We start from the raw sequence: 25,154 nt of genomic DNA, 5'->3' as shown, positions 1-25,154 counted from the left end.
GGGCAATGCTTGACTGAAGACCAGAAGAGAAGATAGTGGCACAGTGTGGGTTACTGTTAAGTCCAAATATTTGCACCATGTTATTTACTACAGTAATTTGTAAAACATCCTTGTATTATAAGGGAGTATCATCATCTTCTGTTGCACCACAAACTGAAATTCAACCAAAAGGTTATACATTTGTCTCTGAGACCATGTCTTCGCCCCTGTCCGTTCCGTCCATCCTTGTGTCTGTGTTCGTCCCTCTGTCTGTGGACAGCTAATCTCCGCCAGCTAATCTCTGTTACCGATCGGAGTGAAACTGTGCGTGCGCACACACACACACACACACACTCCCTGGAGACCAGAGCACAACCAGTCTGCCCCAAATCTTTCACATCGGCCTGTTATGGCGGATCTGTCAGATTGTTCATATTCCATTTTGATTGGCTTCCAGTTTGCAGGAAGAACTAAATGCCTCAAATCATGAACGCAACGTTCGATTGCCGTGATAGTTTGCGTGCACATTCCCACTTTGCTATTACTCCTATAGATTTGGTCCAAACATCATGCAAATTGGTACACATGTTATCTCTATAGTCATGTCATCAAGACGTAAGAAGAGGTAATCTTTTCTAGTTTTCCATGTAATTTGACTGAGCATCTAAATGTCATCTCTCACTGTAGAAACTAGGCCAACCTATTCAGGAGAGGTACATGGAGGCTGAGGACAGACCCAAAGCGTTCGAGGAACTGGGCAAACAGATCCAGCTCTACATGAAGATCATCGAAGCTTACAAGACAAAGGTAAATCACTACACATTTAATACATAGTTGTTTGTTATCAACAGAAACACAAATTTATTTGTTTAAAAACATATGAATTTTGAAATTTGTTTGAGATACGTTGTTAATCGCTGCTGTGTTAAACTTTCGCAAATCGGTCTGTTGTAACAATTTTAACCCGTCAATATTAGTAAAACTATTATTACTTCTATCATTATTACTGATATTGTACCTTTACTAATAATAATACAGAAACTTTATCAGGTCAAGTGTAATAACTAATTTATACTATATGTACGACAGTGTCCCACATTGACAGTAACAGAGCTCACAATCGCTAGATCGCTATGCCATGTATTTGTGAACTTGTAGATCTGCTATTTCCGGCATTGGACACCGTCCTATGACACAATATTAATCAGGCTTAAGGTAAATAAAATAGGGATGGGACGATAGGCAATATTATCGTTTATCGTGATAAAAAACTGATTTAATTTATCGTGATATCGTCCTCCGTCATGCACTGGGATCAATTCAGCTTTTATTTGCCGAGCTGCATATCTGGTACCACTTAAAGTTATACCATGTAACTTTTTTTATAAAACAAATCTTAAAATTGTCCTAACTGTTAAATCGCTAAAGTTTTAGAACACCCACTCCGTTATTTTCAGTTTCTAAAGCCTTCTCTTTATATGTTTTCTATGATCCTGACCGGGCCCCGGTTTTCGCGGAAAAATTACGTCATCATACACTACCGGCCAATCACAGCGAGGGTTATACACTGCCGGCCAATCACAGCGCATCTTGAAGTGGGGTCGCTATGGCGGCCATATTTGTAGTCGCCCGTGTGTCTCTATACTCGGGTAAAGGTAACCTCGCCTACCAGGCAGGGTGAAGGAGTCAGTTTCTCCGGAATGCCAGAACGCACAGGAACCAGAGACCCCTCTAAAGATAGATCTCGGCGAGGTGGAGGCAGACGCGGGGATGTGAGGCCCGGTCCGCGGCGAAAAACGGCCGAAAGACGCGGACGCGACCGCGGTTTGCTATGACCACTAGGTGAGCAACTTACACAGTATAGCTTTAAACCCCCTATAATTGGTAAAAGGTACTACGACGTTGCGACGCGTTGCAAGCTTGTAGATCTGTTATTTTTTGGGAACATTTTCCACCCCAGGATAATGGATTTTGTTTATCGCGATAATATCGTAAATCGCGATTTATTTTGTCACAATAATCGTGATATGAAATTGTCATATCGTCCCATCCCTAAAATAAATGCACATTATGTACATAAATAAATAGTGCCATAACACTGTAAACCCACCTCCAGGACGAGCTGTACGAGCACCTGGACGAGCTGCAGGTGCTGAAGGTGGACAAGCAGGTGAACGAGGCCATGGTCTGGATGAACAGCAAGATGAACCAGCAGAGCAAACAGGACCTCACACTGGAGCCCGTCGTCAAGGTCCACGAGATCTACGCCAAAACCAAGGTGCTGAAAAAAAACGTTTTATGCTATTCCCAGCTAAACCCGTTTTTGTTTTGGTTCATGAAATGTCAAAGCAAGGTGGTACGACTCTTTAAATCACTCGAGATATGAGAACAAGTCAGGCATAGTGACCGGTGTTGTTTTCGTTGACGAAACGATGACGAATATCATTTCGTTAACGCCTCTTTTTTTCTTTTTGACTAAAACTATTGACTAAAACTGGACTAAAATCTTTGTGAGTTCGTCGACTAAAACTTGACTAAAACCTTTTGAGTTCTAGTCAACTAAAACTAGACTAAAACTATCAAGGTCAATGATATAAATGACTAAAATCTGACTAAAACTAAAAAAGCATTTAGTCAAAAAGACTAAATCTAAAATGCCTGCCAAAAACAACACTGGTGCTGACAGCGAGACACACCGAGCGAGACTCAAGGAAAACGAGTGCCCAGGCCAATATGGACTGCACTCCCATCCGATTCCACACACAAGGCCGATCCATGGTGGATGGAATATGCACCTCTTCAGACTCCACCACTGACCGTAACACTTGCCTACCCTCGCTGACCAGGCTTATGCATGTTGTGAAGGCTGTAATTTAGATAGCATTTTATATAGACCGATGCCGGGCCGTTTTTTACTTTGCATCCTATCGTAAATGGAAGCTATAGTGTGTGTATAGCTTCCATGTATTGATGTTTTGATTGTTTGGGATTTTATAGATTTTATTGAATAGGTTCCCTGGTCTACCTATGTTTTTAGATTACTTTTTCTATGCATTTGATGTATTACCTTGTATTGTCCTGGGTTTTTGTCAGTCGCTCTAGATTAAGAGCGTCTGCTAAATGCCTAAATTGTAAATTGTTCATCAAGGACTGGGCCTCGATAGTAAAAGAGATTCTTTCTTTAATCTTAGCCTATGTTTTATACATTTATACAGCTGTCAGTCAGTCAAATAAACTTAACTCTTGCTCTGTTTTCTTCTCCTCCTCCTCCTCTCTCTCCAGGAGCTGTACTCCTCCTGTAACCCTGTGGTGTCCAAACCCAAGCCCAAGGTGGAGCTTCCCAAGGAGGAGAAGACTGAGAACGGCCCAGTCAACGGCCAGGAGAGCACCGAGCCCCAGCCTGGAAGCCCAGACAAGAGCACACCTGCAGGCACGGAGAAAACCACGCCGGAGAAGCAGCTCCCCGAAATGGACATTGACTAAAACTGTTCGCAGCTGCACGCCAGCCCCGCCTCCCCTCCCCTCCCCTCCCCTTGCATCCGTTATTTCCTTGAAGCTTGATTTATGCTCCATTTATGCTCCATCACATGTGATGTTCAAGCTAACAACGCGTCGACACGGCATATACTACGGAGTATAGATTCGGCTGAAAATGTTACTGTGTAGAGGTAGTCCGGTATGTCGGGTTGACTGATGTATCAGGCCGATATTTGCGTTTTGTACCATATCGGTACTATGCTGGATCGGTGGATAAGGATGTGGCAGATCTTTGGCAGATTTATTACATTTTCTTTCTCCCATTACTTTCAAATTAAGTGTTTTTTATTTGTTTTGTTTTTTTGTAGTTTATGCAAATTGTTGATAATGATGTTAATTATCCGGTGTAATTCAAAATGTGTTCACATGTATTTTGAATGCATAAAATAACAGTACTACTACTCTTAAATTGTAAGAGTGTTTATGCTTGAAATGTAAAATATAGGAAGCAGTAAACATGCCTGCCTTGAATGAAAGGCATGACAGTACTGTAAAAATCAAATACTATTTAGTGTACAGAGTCTGGTACATTAATTATGGCTGTAAGTATCTTTGAGAGAGTGAGAGAGAGAGGGATAGAATAATCAGCCTTCCTGTCCTGTTCTTCCAAATATCGTCATCGGCTTTGAAAAAGGTGGGATGACCTCTATACTGCTTCCCCTCCGTTTGTCCCTGGCTCTCGCTCCTGTGTGATTGTTATCGACCATGTAGTAGCCTCTCCTCTCGGAGGACACAGGGAGCGTTCTTTGTAAATACATCAGTCGGGCCTTCTAGGCATGTACTTCCACAATACTTTTCTTTTCTTTGCTGTTGAAGAATACGAAAGGAACGCATTCTTAAAATGTCGAATGGGCTAGTTCAGTGATTCTCAAAGTGGATTCCAGGGACTCTGTGGGTTCTTTTAGAGGGGTCTAAATTGACCCATACAAGTCTGTAACTCTTAACACTCTGGGTGTCGCTCTCCATTCCGACATGTCGCCACTCCGAAATTGACTTCTTATTGTCGGAGTGGCGACACTTCCATAGGGGTTAAGTTTAGGGTAAGGGTTAGAGATAGGGTTAGTGTCGGAATGGAGACATGTCGGAAAGGAGACATGTCGGAGTGGTGGGGTGTAACCCTTAACAGTATACAAATGGACCCTAACGGTTCCATTCGTACACTGTCAGAGTTAAGGGGAGACCTTGACATTTGAAAGTTTGAGAAACACTGGTATGGCACGAACAAGTTTGTGTGGGACGGAAATAAACGCTACATGTTGCTTCGATGGCCATTTTTTGTAATGGATTTCTTTTTGTTTTTTGTTTCAGCATCTCCTCGGCAATGTTTTCTGCTATGAATGTTTGATTCTAAAAGAGTTGCTGGATTAAGTATTTAGTTTGAAGACAATTTTGAAAGTTGTGGGACGTTAGGTTTCTTCCACAATTTTACCTGTACTGTATATTGAAAGTAGATGCTGTTGTTTGAGTTACTCACATGCAGTATTTCAATGTTTGGCTTTTTATCATTCAACAGCAAAGGCCTGTGTGGGGTTGTTCTCTGGTTAATAGCGTTGTATTGTTTTTCTACTTAACGGCCGTGTGAATGCTGGTCCCACAAACACCACTGTGGAGCTGCTGCTGCCATGTCACCAAGAAAAGGAACAAAAAAAATAAACCTTGAGAATTTGGCGTCTGATAATTATTTGTGAACAATGCATGCTCTCTGAATTGCGTAAAACTTGGACATTACAGTCTTACATGCTATTAATATCTGTTTGTAACCTGGGCCCGGTTTAACCTGTATGCGAAATGAATGAATGCTCAATCTCATGAGAACTGGACAACCCTGTGTGTCCATCATGAAACTTTTGGTATGGTTGACCCACTCTTATGTGCATGCTATGTTCTGATCTGAATCCTGATCTAACCTGAAGTCTAATAGACTTAAAATAGGCAATTCACAGTGTAAATCTTTTTGGAACACAAAGTTGATAACAGACGTATATTGGAAATATTTGAATATATAATTCAGTATAGAATTGTATAATTTACTAGATGTATCTATGTACATAAAACACTAAATGGACTCGCACAGGTCTGTAAGTGCACGTACAAAAGGTTTGAGAACCACTTTCTGAGAATCCTGGCACAAACTTATGGCAAGCCCCTATCTGCTCTCAGCCAGTAGATGGCACCAACACAACTGAAAACAATATTGTCATTTTAGGAACAGTTTCAGATTTTCTAATGTCCTGTAGATGTCAATGCCAGTGTATTCCAGTGATGCCCTTTAATATCATATTATGGTATTGATAATAAGGCTGAATATATGTAATGTAATGTAATCTATCACATAAAAACTCTACTGTATAACCTAAAGATAGATACAAATTAATACTCATCCAATACGGCTGTCAACAACATAATGGAGCTCGTGGTGGGTTGCACTTGCAACTAACCAATGCAATGAGACTACCAGAGGAATACTCTGGCCTTGAATAGCCTACTTGAGAGACAAATGGACATCCCCGTTGCATGAGATATTTAAGAATAAAACCAACTGAAGGAAATATTGTCTCTCATACGATCCAAGATGCTGTGACGCAATATCAACAAAATATAGTACTAATAATATTATCAAATCATAATATCTACCGATCCATCTTATATGTAGGCCCTACAGGGGTCTTCAACAGGGGGTCCGCGACCCCTAGGGGGTCCGCGGAGGTACTGCAGGGGGTCTGCGAAATTATTGGGGGAAAAAAAAAAGATTTCAAAAAATGTTTTTTTTTTTCTTTTTCCATTTTTCACATTTATGTTAAAAGATAAATCATGATTCTATCCATTTTGAATAGCTTGAATACATGATTACTATGCAATTGACAGATTGTTGATATTATTGACATTGGTTCTCAGTTAATAAGTAGTATGTTTAGAAATGTTAGTGGTACGGCCCACCCTGCGCGCTGTAACTTGTACATGTTTAAAATAAAAAATATGTCGTAGCCCCGACTCCCCCACCCTACGAGGTGGTAGGGGGTCCCTGCTCCATCTCCCCATCAGTTTGGGGGTCCCCGGCCTGAAAACGTTGAAGACCCCTGTAGGCTATATGTAGGCCTAGCCCAGAGCCCTGTATATGACCGTCCTGTATTCAGGGCTATATGTAGGCCTGATATATAAAGCAGCAGATGCCATGCCATAGCACCCCAAATCATCACTGACTGCGTAAACTTCACACTGGATGGACTTCAATCAACTCTGACTTCAGAAGGTTGACATTTCTGCATTATAAATCCTTGTTTTGAGTGGTTTCGACTCTTGTGTAATATTTCGAGGGATGGATTTTTGATTTTTTTTTATATATTTAACTGCATGCACAATGAATATATGAATATATATATATTTTATATATAGACCCTATATAGCTATATTTTTTGAAAATTTAGGATTTTTAGAGGAATACATTTGACAGTAGAATCTGCGGTTGTCATGTCAAGGACCCCCAAAATGATTTGCCTGCGAACCCCCATCTCAACATATTTCGTTCCAGGGACCTCTAGAAGCAAAGATTTGAGTTAAAAATGTTCTGCATCTTGCCTGAATGCAAGATGCAGAACTGACATGTGGACGCTTTCGTGGTAACCATGGTAACGAAAGCAGCATGCATGACTTTTTACATCACTTCCGGCGCGCGGTTCCAGACAGACAGGATGTGCCAGGGAAGGCAAAAGGAAGAAGGAGGTTGGATCATAATGTTGATGATGAGACAGCCAGCCCACAACACAACACAACACAACACAACTCCATTCATTGAATGAAAACTGACCAGAGAAACTCCACTCTTAGATCAACCTGGTAGTTTGCCCTACCGTTGCTTTTCTCAGGTTTACTGTCCGAGGTGAGAGAGAGTTAATGCAGCGTATATAGCTGTAGTAGCTGTGGATCTGTTTGTGTTCTTCTAGCCTCGGTGTGTTAGCCTTCTACATGCTACACATAAGAGCATGTCCAAAACGAGCACAACCGCGGTTCTGATGTCGGTTCTTGTCATTAAGGTAGTAGCAAGTCCTTTGATCTCTGACTGGCAACAAAGTGTCAACTCTGTCTCGGTGGAGGGCTCTGGACTATCTATCTGTCGAAGGTCTTTCTATTTTAATAATAGCCGATTTGAAACAGTCATAATGTTTCATTCATTCATGTTTCATATCGTATTATATCGAGGTGTGTCATTATGTTTTTCCAAAAACTATTTCTGAAAGTTTCTATTTTGTGTTGATTTGTCAGTGTGGTTTCAGTAAATGAAGGGATGATAGGCTAACTTGCATAACTAGGTCCATTGAATGATGTAATGGACAGAGTGTTGGGGGGGGGGGGGGGGGGATTGGGTGACAGTGTTGACTATGAATGTTTTGGTCTATCTCTATGGTGTATGGTTATAATAACTAACTATTGTTATTTACCCAGCTATGTTGTGTGGTTAGTTACCTCCTTGTCTATTTCTGCTCAAGTTAGACTGCAAAGCTTGGCATTGGCAAGCATGATGTCCTTATAACCCTGTAACCCTTTTCTCTTGTGTGTGTGTGTGTGTGTGTGTGTGTGTGTGTGTGTGTGTGTGTGTGTGTGTGTGTGTGTGTGTGTGTGTGTGTGCAGATACTGGCATTGGTCGCTTTTGTTGTGTTTGTGCTCTATCGTGTGTTTTTGAGGTACCGCGTGTGGTTGCGGAGGCAGTTCCCATGCTTGCGGCCGGCAAAACTACGTCTATATACGTAATAGAACTGCAGCCGAGGGTAGTGGGTGTGTGCGTGCGTGTGTGTATGCGTGTGCGTGAGTGGGGCGTGCGTGTTCACAGGCTTCCAGGTGTCAGCCATCATGTCTGTATCGGTGATTATTAAGTGGGGAGGACAGGAGTACTCCATCAGCTCTCTGTCGGAGGAGGACACCGTCATGGACCTCAAACAGTCCATCAAGACCCTGACCGGAGTGCTGCCCGAGAGACAGAAGCTGCTGGGACTAAAGGTCAAAGGTGAGAGCTGAGAGGTCACAGAGGCGCCCCCAGGCGCGACATACCAAAGCCTAAACCGCTTCTGCTTAGAACCACGCCCGCGTCTGCGGCCAACGCGGAAGTGCCTCTATTGGTAGTTTTTGTCCGCGGCGGAGGCCTTGACAAGAGACCTTCAGCCACGAGAGGCACCTGCTGAGCGAGCAGAACATTGTGAAGGTCGCTTGAGCCGAATCGGCGCCGTTCGAGTTACGATATTGTCATGCAGGTGGCTCTGTATCAGTCACGAAAATTTGATACGGTCCGTTTCTGGTGAAAATGAAACTTAATTCCTCAGCAGTAACTTTGGCGTTGTCTCGCCGTCAGTTGAATCTTCATATCCATATGAGTTTGTTTATTTTTGGAACACAGTTTTTATATGACACGTTATGAAGAAAGTCTGAGAATTCAGAATGGGGGGAAAAACAGTACCCAGGTAGGATGCGTAGGGACTAGGGAGCAGTTGGTATCAAAACCTCCGCCTCATGTCAGTCAGTCACGCCTCATGTCACGCTCCATATATGTCCGTCCTTGTCCCTTTTATGCCTGTATATGGAGATCCCTGATGTCATCAATATTAAGCCCATATCTGGGAATGCCCATATTTGGACATAATGTGTCAATCTCATTTGTTCCCAGCACGACCTCGCCCTTAGGCCGTTTTACTAGTGTTCATTGATACATACACAGCAGACAGCAGCATGCATTTCTCAAGCATGCATTCCAAGAAAATATTCCATGTCTGCCATTATTTTTATATACACGCGTTATACATTGTGTCCTTTTAATTTAGTTCTTTCTTTCAGTATAAAGAAGCATGTCCTCTTGCTTTCCCAGGGAAGCCAGCAGAGGATGAGGTGAAGCTGGGCTCCCTGAAGCTGAAGCCCAACACCAAGATCATGATGATGGGAACCAGAGAGGAGAGCCTGGTAGGTGGCTGGAGAACACACTGGCTGCGTTGACTACATAACAAATGGATAGATAACTTCATTGCTTCCCTGGCCTACTCCAGGAGTTGTGGGAAAGGACATTCATTTCAGCAAGCGAACGATTTCGTCCATGTTCACAGCAATGATCTGTTCAAATGATTCGTTCACTTTCGCCGTTCAGTAGCGCTGAACCACACCGCTGTCTGTCTGTCTGTCGTGGGGAAGAGCCCGCCCTCCCTCCCGACCTGTGTACGGGGGCAGGGGGAGGGGACAGAAAGCGCGAACGTAACACTCTCAGGAAGTGAACTAGTTTGTTCCTGTTTTGAGCAATGAACTAGTCCTTTTTAACTGATTGATCATTAACGAAACCATCGCTATATAAACCAGTTATTGTCAGCTTTTTTAAATTCATTGACCCCTAGTTTCATTTGCATTAGGCCACAGACACATGAGAACACTAAGGATCAAAATGGGGGGCAATAGGTCCTGAATGTTTTATTATTTGAATTGTGTACCTTTATATGATATTTAATTTCCATTATTCAATGTATTTAGACGTGAAGCACATTGTATGAAATGTTATTTAAATCAATTTATAGAGAGTTAGCGGCAACAAAGCAGAAAGCCTGCAACACTACAAATTAAATAAAGTCTTTACGGTGCACGGCTCGATAATATGATGAAACAATGAAGGAGTAGCCAGCACACGAGGAATATCCTTTTCACATGGTATCACATATTTACCTCTTCTGGACAGAGGACAACAGACGTGTTTTGACCCGTTGGTCTTCCTCAGCGCTGAGGAAGACCAACGGGTCAAAACACGTCCGTTGTCCTCTGTCCAGCTGGGTACTCCTTCATTGTTTCTTTAAATCAATTATACCTGACTTGACGTGGCTGAGTCTGTCATTAATTTCCACAGCGTTCACCTGAGAAGGAAAGGCATGGTGACTGATTGGTGAGGAGTAGTGATGTGATTGTGCAGTGTTATGTTTTGTCTTGTGAAGGAAGACGTTTTAGCCCCACCGCCAGAGAACGATGATGTGGTGAACGACTTTGATATCGAGGAGGAGGTCATCGAAGTGGAGAACAGGTTAGACCAACCAAGTGTAAAATCAGCCATTACGACGCCATCAGGGCCTGCCAACATAGACTTTCATCTGCAAAATCAACTTTGTAGATTTAGTCGTCTAAAATAGTATGATATTTAGTCGACTAAAACTAGACAAGAACGAAAACATTTCATATGAATAAGACTAAAATTAAGTTTTATTCAAAAGACTTATGGGGCACGGTTAGCGCTTCGCCTCACAGCTAGAAGGTCCTGGGTTCGATTTCCGCCGGGGGACACTGTGGGCGCTGGCGGCGTGTTCCCCCCTCCGCGTCATCAGCGCCCACACCCTAGGTGGGGTTGGCGATTGGGCCTTTCTGTGTGGAGTTTGCATGTTCTCCCCGTGTCTCCTAGGGTTGATACCCTCACAAAAACATGCACGTAATCCTGGTCTCAATAATGCCTCCCCCTGGCCAGCCGGGGCGCCTGATGTAGGGGAAAGGAACTGGTTGGAATAACGTGTTCCTTCCTCGCGCTACGTCCAAACCAGGGAAATCTCCACTGTCAGGTGAAAAGAAGCAATTTGGACTCCTCATGCATAGAAGGAAGCATGAGGTCAGTCCGTTGTCTCCCCAGGCGCGGCAGAGGGAGAGCAGAGCCCAGGATTACATAGGCAATTGGCACTGGGTGAAAAAATGGGTTACAAAATTGTGGGATAAAAATTATATTTAAAAAAAAAAAAAACTTCTGACTAAAACTAAATCCAAATCAACACTGCTGTGTCCTCAGGGAGGAGAACCTGGCTAAGATCGCGCGCAGGGTGAAGGACTACAAGGTGGAGGAGATGAACCCTCCCAGAGAGGGCAAGAGACTGCTGGTCCTGGATGTGGACTACACACTGTTTGGTGAGTTAACCTCCACTGACTGACGGTGGTGGAAAAGGTTTTTTGTTAAATCTTCTAGCTATAAGCCCCTGATACACGTAGCAATTTCTTCATCAATATCAACCAGCAACGACCAGAGGCGTCAATTGGGTATGGCAGTTGCCATACCTTGGCTAAAGGGGAAAAAAATAAAATGTACTTCCTAAAATAAATTCATGCCTGTTGATAAGGTATGGCAACATGACTGGTGTCTTGCACGCGTGAAGGCACAAAAAGATTAATCCAAGTCAAGATGCTGCCAATGGCCATACCCAATTGATGTCTCTGGTTGTTGCTGGTTGATATTGATGAAAAGAATGCCACGTGTATCAGGGGCTTAAGTTAAAGTATCAATACGGCAATGTAGACATACTCTGTTCCAAGGAAAAGTCCGGAATTCAAAATGTACTTGTGTAAAAGTACAAAAGCATTGGCATCAAAATGTTCTTAAAGTACCAAAAGTATAAAGTGCTCATTAGGCAGACTTTCACATTTTACTGGTTTTCAAATGTATAAAAATAGCAAAGAGCATTGCGACGCATTGTGAGCTTGTAGATTGGCTGTTTTCAAATGGACGAAATGTATATAGGGCTGGAGTGGGTAATGTATGTTTTGTGATAATAATCAAATAATAATTATAGCGGAGCAAAAGTACAATATTTGGATCTGAGATGTAGTGGAGTAGAAGTAAAAGTAATGAAAATTGGAAATACTACTCAAACTACTTAATTCTTGTTACTTTACACCACTGCCGACTAAATGTTCTTACTAGAACACTCGGGGTTCAATTCAATTAGATTACGGTGTCATAAATCACAACAAGTTGTTTCAAGACACGTTACATGAAGAGCAGAGACCAGACATCGTCCCACCCTGGGCGAGACGGTGGCAACAAAAAACTCCCACCAGAACAGGGAGCAAACGTCAGGCAGATCCAGGCTTGTTGTTTCAAGACTCTGACCTCTAATGACATTCCTAGGGCGGGGTTCTTGTGCTGCTTTTCGCTGTGAGCACATGTCACTTCTCATGCTTTTTTCACTGACCAATGGACACTTTTTGATTGGCACTGCACTGAGTGATAAGTAGTTTTATATAAGTATTGTTTCTTTCTCATACTTTAGTAACTTTGTAACCTTAACTGCTGTGCCGCTGGGCGACTGATTTTCCCTTGTGGGATAATAAAGGTATCCATCGGCTCTAGGGTGGGTGGCCATCTGCAGGAATAGTGTAAGATAGTATATCGTCACTGTCTGGCCGAAACCTCTTAAACCTCTTTTGAGGTTTTTGATTTTCTGACATAAATCAGGGCTATTGAACAACACCCTTTACATCTGAGTGTTGGTTCAAATGATATTGAACCAATGTTAAGTAGTAAAAACTGCTTGGGACAAAACCTCCTAACTCCACACTTTCTGCCAAACCAACTAACACCACCCGATTGGCCCTCTCTTTTTCTCATATTATGTGCTCTTGAACACCCTTTACGTCCGTGTGTTGGTAAATAATATTGAACCAATGAAAAGTAGTAAAAAGCCCTTCGGTCAAAACCTGCAAACTCCACTTGAGCTCATTTTCCCGAAAATTAACATTTTGGAGTTGGGAGGTTTTGGCCCGACAGCAGAGATACAATAATGTAATATTGTAGTATAACAATAATATTGGATAGTGTATAATGGTATAGTATACGAATGTTAACAATACATAATATACAGTATGGCAGGGTTCCCCAATAGGCGGCCCGCGGGCCATTTGCGGCAGTATAGTATAATAGAGTAGCAGGGTTGCTGGAGAAGCGACAGTGATTGCCCTCCCCAGTCCCCACCCAGCTTCCCACACTGGAACACGGGCAACAGTGGTGGGCAGGAACCTTTCCCCTCAGTGCCACCCGAACGCTGGTGTTGATTCCATAATTTAACGCTGGCTGACAGCTCAGTATTGGGTGAGCAGCACTTGTGATCCCCTTGACATTACAGACTCTGCACTGGCTGTACAGTAGGTGTTACATTACGGTCTCTTACAGTAGGGTTGGCAGCAGCACTGGAGAGCTCTTGATGTTACAAGTGCCAGGAGCGCAGCAGCATGCTCTGCCAACACACACACGTGTCTGTTGGCTCAGCACTGCCACTGACTCAACCTCTGGTTCTAGGATTATACTATCTGTTAAGTGTGTGTGTGTCTGTGTGTGTGTGTGTGTGTGTGTGTGTGTGTGTGCGTGTGCGCGCGCGTGCGTGCGTGCGTGCGTGTGTATTTGAATATTGTGTCCTCCTAAGTAATTTTTCTTATGTAATGTAATTCATATATTCTCTAGAATCTACGCACGCAGTGAAATATTCCAAACCTTTTTTGTATTCATTTTGAATTTTTATGGCATACAGCCCATGAAAATCAAATATCCATATCTCAAAATATTACTATATTACACGAGAGCACTCAAAACAAGGCTTTTATTATACAGAAATGTATTATAAAAGCAACCTCCTGAAGTCAGTGTTGCTTGAAGTCCAGTGTGAAGTTTCCGCAGTCAGTGATGATTTTGGGGTGCTATGGCATCTGCTGCTTTTTTACACAATACTCTAATTTCTTTTAGATGGATCTGTAAGTGATCAGATCTTGTGGCAAAATATTGAAAATATCAGATCATCTATTTTCTAAATTTTTGTGACGTTTTCGGAAGATTTGTGCCCTTGTTGATGACATGGCCAAAATTTAGTTTGATGAATTGTTGCTTCCCTCCTCAGACCACAAGTCGTGTGCAGAGACAGGCCAGGAGCTGATGAGACCGTTCCTCCATGAGTTCCTCACCTCCGCCTATGAAGACTATGACATCGTCATCTGGTGTATGTATCCTCCTCTTCTCCTCTCCTGAATGGATTTCAACCTATTAAGTCATTTTAGATGACTGAATTTAGGGCTGTCACAATTATTACATCGTCTAATCGCAATTATTTGAGTTAATCGCAATTATTTTGCAAAAGAATTGCAGATATACAAGTACATAGCATGTCACTTCATGCCACACTATGAACTGAAGTGACACGCTATGAACTGGTAGATCTGCTATTTTAGAAAAATCTTGAAAATGTGTGCAAATATTTTAATATATATGTACTTAAGTGAACCCTTTTAACTCATATCCTTGGTTCTAGGGTTCCCTGGGGAACAACATATTTTGATATGAGGGGTCTGCGGCCAAATGCTGAACAAATGTTTTTCAGAAAACTGTTTTAGACATTTGTGGAATCTGCCTCAGGTCTTAATGGGTTAAAACGTGCTGGAAAATCACTGCTTTCACCCACAGATATTCTCTTGTATTTCTTTGCTCACTACGGCTAACTGGATGTTGTTCAGTCTCTGTGACGTTGAGTTCAGGAACACGGTTGATGACGGTTATTCTCTCATTACTTCCTCTCCTTTAGCTGCCACAAGTATGAAGTGGATCGATGCCAAAATGAAGGTATGGCTTTGACTTCTATTACTCTGATAAACTGACTGAGAGATATACAATGTATAGTGTGTGTGTGTGTGTGTGTGTGTGTGTGTGTGTGTGTGTGTGTGTGTGTGTGTGTGTGTGTGTGTGTGTGTGTGTGTGTGTGTGTGTGTGTGTGTGTGTGTGTGTGTGTGTGTGTGTGTGTGTGTGTGTGTGTGTGTGTGTGCGCTTCATGATAACATAATTGAGAAACTGTACCTTCAGTAATGTACCCCTGAATATATTTATTTAATGTTGCCAGTAGGAGGCAGTGTTTGTCAGTTACTTATTTACAGGTATGTTGGTGGCCACTTACAGTGTGTGTGTGTGTGTGTGTGTGTGTGTGTGTGTGTAGGAGTTGGGAGTGACGGACAACCCCAACTACAAGATCACCTTCATGCTGGACAGTGCAGCCATGATCACTGTGCACACTCCAAAGAGAGGGGTGGTGGAGGTCAGTACATGCGCGCACACACACACACACACACACACACACACGCACAGTCATTTTGTCAACGTTCAGACAAACTGGCGTGGTGGTCCGTGGCAGGCGCCCTAGGCTGCTGCAATGCCAGGGACCGACGACCATTGCTGCGTGTCACTCCCCATCTCTCTCACCTCATGTCCTGTCAATGAAGTCATAAAAATAATACAACGTGTGTGTGTGTGTGTGTGTGTGTGTGTGTGTGTGTGTGTGTGTGTGTGTGTGTGTGTGTGTGTGTGTGTGTGTGTGTGTGTGTGTGTGTGTGTGTGTGTGTGTGTGTGTGTGTGTGTGTGTGTGTGTGTGTGTGTGTCTCCAGGTGAAGCCTCTGGGGGTGATCTGGGGGAAGTATGGAGAGTTCTACAGCAGGAAGAACACCATTATGTTTGACGACATCGGACGTAACTTCCTCATGAACCCACAGAACGGCCTGAAGGTATGTTAACGTTACCCTAATTACCGCGGGAAGAATGGGTGCTGGGTACGGGTCTTTTTGATTTGTCTCCATGCTGTCCACAGCGTGTAGAGAGGGAAAGGGAAAGTGTAGTTCTTGATTGTGTTAAGATTTAGCTTAAAAAAGTAACTGTGGAAACCTGATAATAACACAAACAAAACCGGGTAAAACCAGAATCGCGAGCACCCCCCGGTTATAAATGACTTCCCTTGGCAATGGTTACCGCTGCTTAGATCAAACCTTCTCAAAACATTTTCATGTCAAGGAAGGTGATCGTTCATCATTGTGTGTGTGTGTGTGTGTGTGTGTCAGATCCGTCCCTTCATGAAGGCTCATATGAACAGAGAGAAGGACAAGGAGTTGTACAAACTGGCCCAGTACCTCAAAGAGATCGCCAAACTGGACGACTTCGTTGGGCTCAACCACAAACACTGGGAGAGGTACACACACACACACACACACACACACACACACACACACACAAAATGTTATCACCCTGTAATATACATAAATACTTTTGGGAAGGCATGTAATGATTCAAATCACGATAGTAGGTTCACAATACGATTTTTCTAGATTTTGTTAACATTTTCCAGACAAATGACAGAAAAATCATTTTTCTGCACTCCAGTATTTTCTTAATTTCTTCTCTTATCCTCTTTTCAATGCAGTAGAAGAAAACAATTTTTTTATCAATCGTCTTTTCTTCTTTTTTTAACGCAACCCTCTGCTGTTGCGTCATGATGATTCAAATTGCAATTTAATCGCAATTTAAATTGTCACCAGTTTGAATCAATACAAAAAATATTTACGATATATACTGTTATCATTACATCCCTACTTTTGGGTGAACATTGCGATAATAATGAACGTGTGTGTGTGTGTGTGTGTGTGTGTGTGTGTGTGTGTGTGTGTGTGCGTGTGCGTGTGTGCGTGCGCGCGCGCGTGCGTGCGTGTAGGTTCTTGTCTAAGAAGCAGCACCATCATTAAAGGAGGGACTCTCACTCTGACCCACTCCAACATGAACAGGGAGCAGTGCTGGACACTACAGCCCCACCGCCCAGTCCCCCCGCCCCACACACACACACACACAGACCTCTTCTCCACCTCATCACTACAACCCGGACACATAGGGAGTCATTTTGCGGTCTTCTGTTCTCACTAAACACACTAAAACAACCCCCCACACACCCTCCCAAACACACTGCGTCTCACCACCACCGACATGGGCTTGTTTATATACCTGCATGTATTGTTCTGTCTTTTTCTCTTATCTGTAAAACGTTAACACTCAAACCCCAGTCAGGTATTTCAAACCACTGTGTTAAATATTATTTGTATGTTGATGGCGTTGTAACTTAACCGAGTGCCACATGGACGCAGTTTCATCAACATCGGGAGGACGGTATACACTACAGCAGGGGTTTTCAAAGTGGGTGACGACGGGGCACCCTGGGGTGCCGCGACGGCAGTCAAGGGGTGCCGCGAGATAATTTGATCATATTTGGAATTTATTTGGACACTTGACAAAATATTTAGTATCATTTTAAACTTGAAGTACAAAGTTATTTTCTGTCAGTTCTAACCAAAATGGCTATTATCTCAATGTTTTCCTTGCAACATAATCACTAAAATATCGTCACTGTCAGGCAGAAACCTTGTATCTCCAAGTTTCAAATGTGTACGCCTTTTGGTAAAGCAAAGCCCTGCTTCATCATACAAGACTGTCGCACAAAACTAGTGAAAACAGCCGATCTACAAGCACACAACGCCTCGCATCGTGAGGCGTTGTGTGCTTGTAGATCTGCTGTTTTCACTAGTTTAGTACATTTTATAGATGATGAATACAAAATGAACGGTTTTGGACATACAAGGTTTCCACCCGACAACGACGATATGCTATAAATATAAAGTGCTGGGAGTGAAAATTATAATGTCGAGACTCGGGGTGCCTCGGATTAAAAAATAAATTTATGGGGTGCCCTGAGCCAAAAAGGTTTGGGAACCCCTGCACTACAGCACACTAAAATCCACACTTGAGTACCGCAGTGTTTGGCTCTGTCCCCCCTCTCCCTCATTTTCCCGAGCGGCAAACTCTACCCTTCTGGCACATCGAAACTATCACAGATATGGGATATGGTCTGTGTGGACTGACGTGGTGTTGTCAGACAAACTCCTCTTGTGGAGTGAAGTCTGCGTGTGTGCATGCACAGACACTGACAATAGCAGATCTACGAGCTACACAGCGCATCGCCGGCGCACAACTAAGTACAAATTAAGCAATACATGTCTTTGTGTACTGTAGCTTGCGTGCTCAAAACACTATGGTTGGGAGAGGTGCTCCGTACTACTAAAGACTAGATGAGGGGGGAAAAGGGAAAGCTTCAGATGACTAAACAGAAGGAAAACTAACTTATTTGCACTGAAGAGATCTTCAGGGTAAACTAGGGGTGGGCGATATGGTGATAATTATCGTTGAGACGATACAATGTCTCCACGATATGCCTTTTCAGAGGTATCGTATATATCGTGATACAATTGAGGGAGCCTTGTAAAAAAATCCTGTTTAATTGTTAATACAGAGATTCATTGCAGAATTCAATTTAAACCTGCATTTTGGTCTAAATCGGTAGTTCTCAAACTTTAAAATGTCAAGGTCTCCACTTAACTCTGACAGTATACAAATGAAACCAAATGGACCCGTAAGGGTCCATTTGGTTTCATTTGTATACTGTCAGAGTTACATACTTGTAAAGTTCAATTTAGACCTCCTAAAAGGAACCCAAAGTGTCTAGTTTTTGTCAAGTAACTTGAAAAATATCCATTAAAAAAAACTTGAAAAAAGAACTGTGATAAAATCGTGTATCGTGATACAGCTTGGGAAAATATCGTGATATTGTATTTTTCCATATCGCCCACCCCTAGGGTAAACATCATACTTAAGTGCAAACAAGGTCAGGGCAAAAGTATATTTTTCTCAGCAGTGACATTTTTGTGTCTGAGGTTGAGTTCCTGCTTCTTTCCAGTGAATACACAGCTCATGTCACTGAACCATTTGCAATAGTCTCAAAATACCACGGGCACCCGGAGGTACACTAAGTTAAAGTTGGTTTTGTGGCCAAAAAAAAAAGGCATTATCTAAATATGAATACATATGCAATGTTTTGTCAAATGTATTTTGATTCCTGTTGTTACATTTCCGTGTGTGGGTTGTCAGTTGAGTATACATACAGTAGACATGTTTACACTACAGGGATGGGCGCATGTATGTGGACAGGCACAAGAGTTTTCGTTAATAGTGTGTATTACAGTGTGAAGCGCGATTTCATAATTTCCTTTGTGGCACAAACACCGGCGCGACGACGCATGCTGGAAAAGTGCCGATCCACAAGCTCACAACGTGTTGCGATGCAATGTGTTGAGAGCTTGAAGAGCGGCTATTTTTGGTGCGTGAAGTAAATTATAAACAAAGGAATCGGACTTAATCGGCTGGATGTTCCAACAGCTGACAAACACGCAAGCACACAGAATATCTTCATTTCTTTTGTTTGAAGCAGCTGGTGTGTGTTCTTTGGGTTGGAGATCTTGTTACAACAGTCGGTACCGAACTGGTGGGGGTTGAATGAGGATCATCATGGCTTGGCCATGTGGGTTCAACAGACATGCAATTTCATGTTTCATTTCATTTTTTTTATCCTTTAGTATGGGGAAATATGAAAATGTTTCTGTACACTTGAAAACATTTCATTGGGTTATGACATCCAGGTTTAATTTGCTTTTGCATTTGAAATGTTAGAAATGGAACCTTGGTTAAGTCAAGGAGGGGAATGGGAAGCCACCACTTCTGTACAAACAAAACCACTTTCGATGAATCACAAATAACCGTGGGAAAAAAAGTAATTGGACAGAATTGTATTGTTAACACAGGACGGGGAGCGAGGTTAAATGTCCCCAGAGGTAGCTGAAAACGTGTTATGAATTCTTACACTAAAAGTCTCCTGGACATTCAACACCTGTTCATTACTAATGAAGCATTCTGTTCTGCTATTCCTTTGTTTTCATTATGCCCCAATTCCCATTTTACAACATCCTGGCTGTAAATATGAAAATAAAAACCCTTTTTGTAGTAAAACCTTGTCTTTCATTTATCAGAATAACTACTTGTGGCTGTAAAAAGAACACTTAACCATATGGACCTATGGCACGCATCCTATATGAAATTAATAGAGGGTGAGGGGACCCGACTGCGCTCAAAAACGTAACATCCAGACTGGCGAGATGCTGCGCTGCTCAGATCCGTGCTAAACTTGGCAAAAACACTGACTGTTCAGCGGTCTGCCATGACATTAGTCCCACCAAGGACCACGTGTTGGCACAAACACTGTCAAGCAGCAGGAGCCCATGGCAGCCACAGGCCAAACTTGGTAGAAACGCTGTTCAGGGGGTCCAGGGACATGCTGGGCCCCTGACTAAAATGATTTAAACTAGTGAAAACAGCCGATCTACAAGCACACAACGCCTAGCACCGTTGTGTGCTTGTAGATCGGCTGTTTTCACTACTTTTGTGCAACAGCCTTGTATGATGAAGCAGGGCTTTGCTTTGCGAAAAAATGTACAAATTTGAAACTTTGAGATACCCTATTTTTAATTTTGTCCTAATGGCCGGCCTGGACCAGCCAGGAATGAACCGGCCGTTTGGGAGTTGTCCCGCTTTTCCCAATGGCCAGCACGTCCCTGAGGGGGTCTGCCATGAAAATAGTGACACAAAAAAAGCAAAATTGCACTATGGGCACTACAGCAGTGTTTAACACTTGACTGCACATAATAGGGTTTGAGGGTTAATGAACTGTACAACATAAACAGAACGTGAATGTGATTAAACCAGGCAGATTTGGAATACATTATTTTATTCAATACAAAAAGAGCAACAGCTAATATTTTCATAGGAGCTATTGAGAAACAGATCCATATAAATAAATACTGTACAGCTAAATGGTTGTTAGAAAACCTTTTGTGGAGTGGAAAAAAATTTCAGCATTTATTTTTCTTCACTGTGATGGGATGCAACCCACTTTTCAGTTGAATGTCAGTTATTTGCGGCAAGCAACATGGTCGTTGGTCGTAGACAAAGTATAAATTTGGCTTCATTCCTTCTGGTCAGTGGTGTTTTTGTTTCTTCATTCTAAAGACAGAAGAGAACAGATCAGTATCTACTTCGAAAATATTTTTAGTTTGTAATAACTATAATTGATAAATATTTTCAAAATAAAAATCATCTGTAGAGCAATAATGTTCACCTAAAAAGATGTTATTACCAACATGACATGAGTAATTACTTTTTATTTGTAACCATTAACCCATTTAGAACGGGTACACATTATTGTGTATCATTATTTTATGCTTTAACTATTGAAAAATAGCAGATATACAAGCTCACAGCGCGGCACTCGGTGCCGCGCTGTGAGCTTGTAGATCTGCTATTTTTTTTAAATCGTGAAAATTTGAATTTTGACCCGATTCTATAAGTGTCTTTTGAATCCTTCTAAGATTTTTTGAAAAACCCTATGTTTCTATGTCAGCAATCTGGCCAGCCATTGTCAAAGAAAAGGTCATTTTCACTTAAATGGAGCTCAGTTGGTCTGTTCTTGAGAGACTACTATGTGAGTGGTTCTCAAACCTTTTCATGTGAAGGACCCCCAAAATTATATCTATTTGGCCACGAACCCCCATTCAACATATTTAGTTCCAGGGACCACCCAGAAGCAAAATTTTAGTTACAAACGTTCGCTTTGAAAATACATATATTCAAAGATTTGCACACATTTTTACGACTTTTTCAAAAATGGGAGATCTACGAGCTCGCAGCGCGGCACTCGGTGCCGCGCTGTGAGCTTGTAGATCTGCTATTTTTCAATAGCAAAAGCATTCAATAATTCTAGGCCTCAACTCACTCATAGTGGCTCCAGTTACTCCATGGTCCCTCCTCCATGGTGTGTCGGTCCTTCGCCCGCACACAGAAGACATACCTCTTGTTGACGACGCTGACCGTGTATGTGGTATTATTTGTGGTAATTATTTCGGGCTACGCACAGGGAAAGAAAGAGAAACAGTGAGAATTGTTTTTTTGTGAATTATAATGGATTCTACAAAGAGTAGAACACAAATGTGCACAGAATTCACAAATATAGCCTATATATTATTTCAAGTAACAGTCAAGTGCTTGAACGTGGAGTAATACGTAATAATCCTCTTAGAAATACACATAGATCTACTGAACTTAACTGGGAATTGTTTTCAGTGATCAGCATTTCTATTCAGTTTTGCAGTCATATTATTACTTCATACAAATAACCAGTTACCAATGAAAACAATCACTAATTAAGCATAAACAAGTATTGTATGATACAGTACATACTGGATCTTAGATTTACAAAGGACAGATGTTCAGAACATGGACTTACTGTAACATGGATCTAACGACTAGGCACCATATTTCCAAAATATACATAAGGCACATGGACTTTCTGAATAGCAAATATGATTATGTCATAAGAAGGTTGCAATGTAATCTTTTACATGGGGTTTATGGTGATCTACAAGCATACAATGTGACACATCATGAGGGGTTGTAGATCTCCTATTTTTTTTAAATGTTTTACAATGTAATACCTGACTGTTGATCATGTGTTTGAAATGACAGTTCTCTCCGTGGTGCACCAGCTTGACCTGGAACACCAGGCCATAGAATGTGCAGGGCTTCTCCCAGGAGGCTGGGTATTTCCAGCTGAACACTCCTCCAGCCTCCACACGGAGCTCTTCCACCGGCTCTGGTCTCACTGGGAGCAGAGAGAAGAAAAGCATTCACATGTTGTCCCTTAAGGTATTTTTTTTAATTTAAATTACAGTATCCATTCTATCCAAAATGGATATAGCTTCTTTCTTTCACTTAGTGCGGCATTGTATGAAAACAAGCTTATCACAGTTTATCAGATTCCGATCTTTAGAAATTCACCCCGATCACCCGATCCGATCAGGACATCCCTACTCTCAGGCAGGAGGTAGTGGTGGTAGTGGTAGTGGTGGGTGTATGCAGACCTACCTATCTCTCAGGTAGTGGTGTATGTAGACCTACCTATGTCTCAGGTAGTGGTGTATGTAGACCTACCTATCTCTCAGGTAGTGGTGTATGTAGACCTACCTATGTCTCAGGTAGTGGTGTATGTAGACCTACCTATGTCTCTCAGGTAGTGGTGTATGTAGACCTACCTATGTCTCAGGTAGTGGTGTATGTAGACCTACCTATGTCTCTCAGGAAGAAGGGCGGGGTGGTGTTGTATTTCTCCAGTTTGAAGATATTGTATATGTAGACAGTGACAGAGATGCGGTGCTTCTCCTCCTCATAGGAACAGTTGTTGTAAGTGCATGTCATCCCCGAGCTGTCAGAGTCCTGCACACAGCTTATCGCAGTAGAATTTCTGCCAAAAAGAATAAAATTATTAAGACTGACTAGTGGGGCGCGAGCGGGCACGTACTTGCACACACACACACACACACACACACACGCACGCACGCACACACACACACACACACATAATTTGCCATGGGTGAGGGAAATGATAAAAGGAACATGAAGGTGGAAAAAAACAAAAAAACTTGGTAAGCTGATGTATCTTCTTCCCTAGGGGCAGACGGCATTATATGACCAACCAGTGCAGCTTAAGTGCCTGCTTGCTTAACCAATTAAAACCGGGAAAGCATCTGTGTCATTTTAGATTTTAGCTATACTATTTGCATAGCTACAAACGTTTTTCAGGAAACTCTTAGGAGTGGGACAATGGGACATATTATGAAACTGTTTCTGTACACTTGAAAACATGACATCCAGGCTTATTTTACTTTTGCATTTGAAATGTTAGAAATTGAACATCGGTTAAGTCAAGGAGGGGAATTGGAAGCCACCACGAATGTGTGTGTGTGTGTGTGTGTGTGTGTGTGTGTGTGTGTGTGTGTGTGTGTGTGTGTGTGTGTGTGTGTGTGTGTGTGTGTGTGTGTGTGTGCGTGCGTGTGTACTTACTGCTCTGCCTTCACTAGCAGTACAGTGGCCTCAGGGCGCCATGCTGTCCTCTTCCAGGAGCAGTGGAACGAGCCGTTGTAGTTGTGACCTGAACACTGGATGTACTCTGAACACACACACACACACACACACACACACACACACACACACACACACACACACACACACACACACACATATGAAACGATAAACGCACTGCGCTTAGTGTTGATACTTAGACCTGTGTATATTAGGCCTACTATTAGTAGGTTTCTTGCGACATATAACCATATAACATACATATAACCAGGCTTGTTTAAAAAAAAAACTAATTCTAAATTCTATTTCACCTTCTAGGTGTGCTTTGTGTCGTGTCAATGTGTTCTCTGATTTCAACATACGCATCCTTCACAGCGTTGTCACCTCCCTGTGCTTGTAATACTCACTAATTAAGTACTTGTTAATTAAAACTCACTAATTAATTACTTGTTAAGTCGCTGGTGTTACTGTGCTGTTTTCACTCTTTTCCAACCTTATCTCTCTAGACCAGAGGTTCTCAAACATCTTGGGCTCACGACATCCCCTGTAAACAACCTTTTCATCCACGGCACCCCTGAATTACATTGATACTTTACAGTACCTTACATTTATGTCAAATATGTAAATCTTTCCCACTAAGATACAGTTTATGGCACAAGGAAATCTTGGGAGAATATCAGTTTCCATTACAGGACAGACCAAATAGCTGGCCTTTATCTATTTTTGGAGAAGAGACTTGTAACTATACTTTTGTCCATGCCTTACCCCTTATCCCTAAACTTCTTTGCCTTTTTACTATTTTGAAAAAAAAAATGTTTAGAAAAAAAAAGCAATGAAGTTTAGGGATAGGACGACAATAGGGCCCTTGGTGTAAATGACCCTTTAAATGCAGCTGGAACCAAAGCTCTCACCTCCTGTGTGTCTGTGGTGGCGAGGGTGCTTCTGCAGGATGTCAGAGGTGTTGTCGGGGTCCAGCTGGACCAGAACCAGGGTGTGGTTGAGGTAGGGTCCGTTCTGGTGGTCCAGGTGACAGGAGTAGTTTCCCCCTAAGAAGTCTTGCACCTCGACCGCCACGTGGTTCCCTCGCAGATCTGGGCTGGCCTTGTCTAAGGTCAATAAATAAAGTCATTTGTTTTAGGCTTTTCTGCATTTATTGATAGATCAAGTGAAGATAACAAATTTGGGAACGGGACTCAAACCCGCAACGCACTGTCAGGCATTAGAGCCT

General features: G+C 42.3%; 3 protein-coding genes across 3 annotated transcripts in view; 2 read left to right on the top strand and 1 right to left on the bottom strand.

Moving 5' to 3' along the window:
* Positions 1 to 25,154, top strand: part of hspa4a (heat shock protein 4a) — a 460,486-nt gene that overhangs the window by 24,962 nt on the left and 410,370 nt on the right. The window contains exons 17-19 of the mRNA XM_080749148.1: positions 667 to 786; positions 2,096 to 2,257; positions 3,262 to 4,621. Of these exons, the coding sequence (XP_080605274.1) occupies positions 667 to 786; positions 2,096 to 2,257; positions 3,262 to 3,462 (483 nt within the window). The 3' untranslated portion in view covers positions 3,463 to 4,621. The remainder of the gene's footprint in view (positions 1 to 666; positions 787 to 2,095; positions 2,258 to 3,261; positions 4,622 to 25,154) is intronic.
* On the top strand, positions 7,271 to 16,916 carry ublcp1 (ubiquitin-like domain containing CTD phosphatase 1). Its single transcript, XM_080748462.1, has 11 exons — positions 7,271 to 7,393; positions 8,143 to 8,515; positions 9,368 to 9,459; positions 10,467 to 10,552; positions 11,300 to 11,415; positions 14,172 to 14,270; positions 14,850 to 14,887; positions 15,255 to 15,353; positions 15,700 to 15,816; positions 16,147 to 16,274; positions 16,794 to 16,916. The coding sequence occupies exons 2-11, from the start codon at positions 8,362 to 8,364 to the stop codon at positions 16,822 to 16,824; spliced, it is 960 nt and encodes a 319-aa protein (XP_080604588.1). The 5' UTR covers positions 7,271 to 7,393; positions 8,143 to 8,361; the 3' UTR covers positions 16,825 to 16,916.
* The window catches only part of il12bb (interleukin 12B, b), a gene marked incomplete at both ends in the record, with an annotated part of 4,492 nt that continues 1,119 nt past the window's right edge, over positions 21,782 to 25,154 (bottom strand). Inside the window, 5 exons of the mRNA XM_080749474.1 lie at positions 21,782 to 21,916; positions 22,504 to 22,670; positions 23,134 to 23,309; positions 23,909 to 24,014; positions 24,838 to 25,032. Of these exons, the coding sequence (XP_080605600.1) occupies positions 21,782 to 21,916; positions 22,504 to 22,670; positions 23,134 to 23,309; positions 23,909 to 24,014; positions 24,838 to 25,032 (779 nt within the window). The remainder of the gene's footprint in view (positions 21,917 to 22,503; positions 22,671 to 23,133; positions 23,310 to 23,908; positions 24,015 to 24,837; positions 25,033 to 25,154) is intronic.

This window comes from Nannobrachium achirus (assembly GCF_963921795.1).
Source record: "Nannobrachium achirus genome assembly, chromosome: 19".
Classification (NCBI taxonomy): domain Eukaryota; kingdom Metazoa; phylum Chordata; class Actinopteri; order Myctophiformes; family Myctophidae; genus Nannobrachium; species Nannobrachium achirus.
This window is presented reverse-complemented; position numbering and strand designations above follow the sequence as displayed.

Excerpts from the sequence above, each read along its gene's own strand:
- ublcp1 (XM_080748462.1), top strand. The coding sequence starts at position 8,362 with ATGTCTGTATCGGTGATTATTAAGTGGGGAGGACAGGAGTACTCCATC. Across the intron at positions 14,271-14,849 it reads CTATGACATCGTCATCTGGT|CTGCCACAAGTATGAAGTGG; the intron begins GTATGTATCCTC and ends CCTCTCCTTTAG. Across the intron at positions 16,275-16,793 it reads AACCACAAACACTGGGAGAG|GTTCTTGTCTAAGAAGCAGC; the intron begins GTACACACACAC and ends GCGTGCGTGTAG.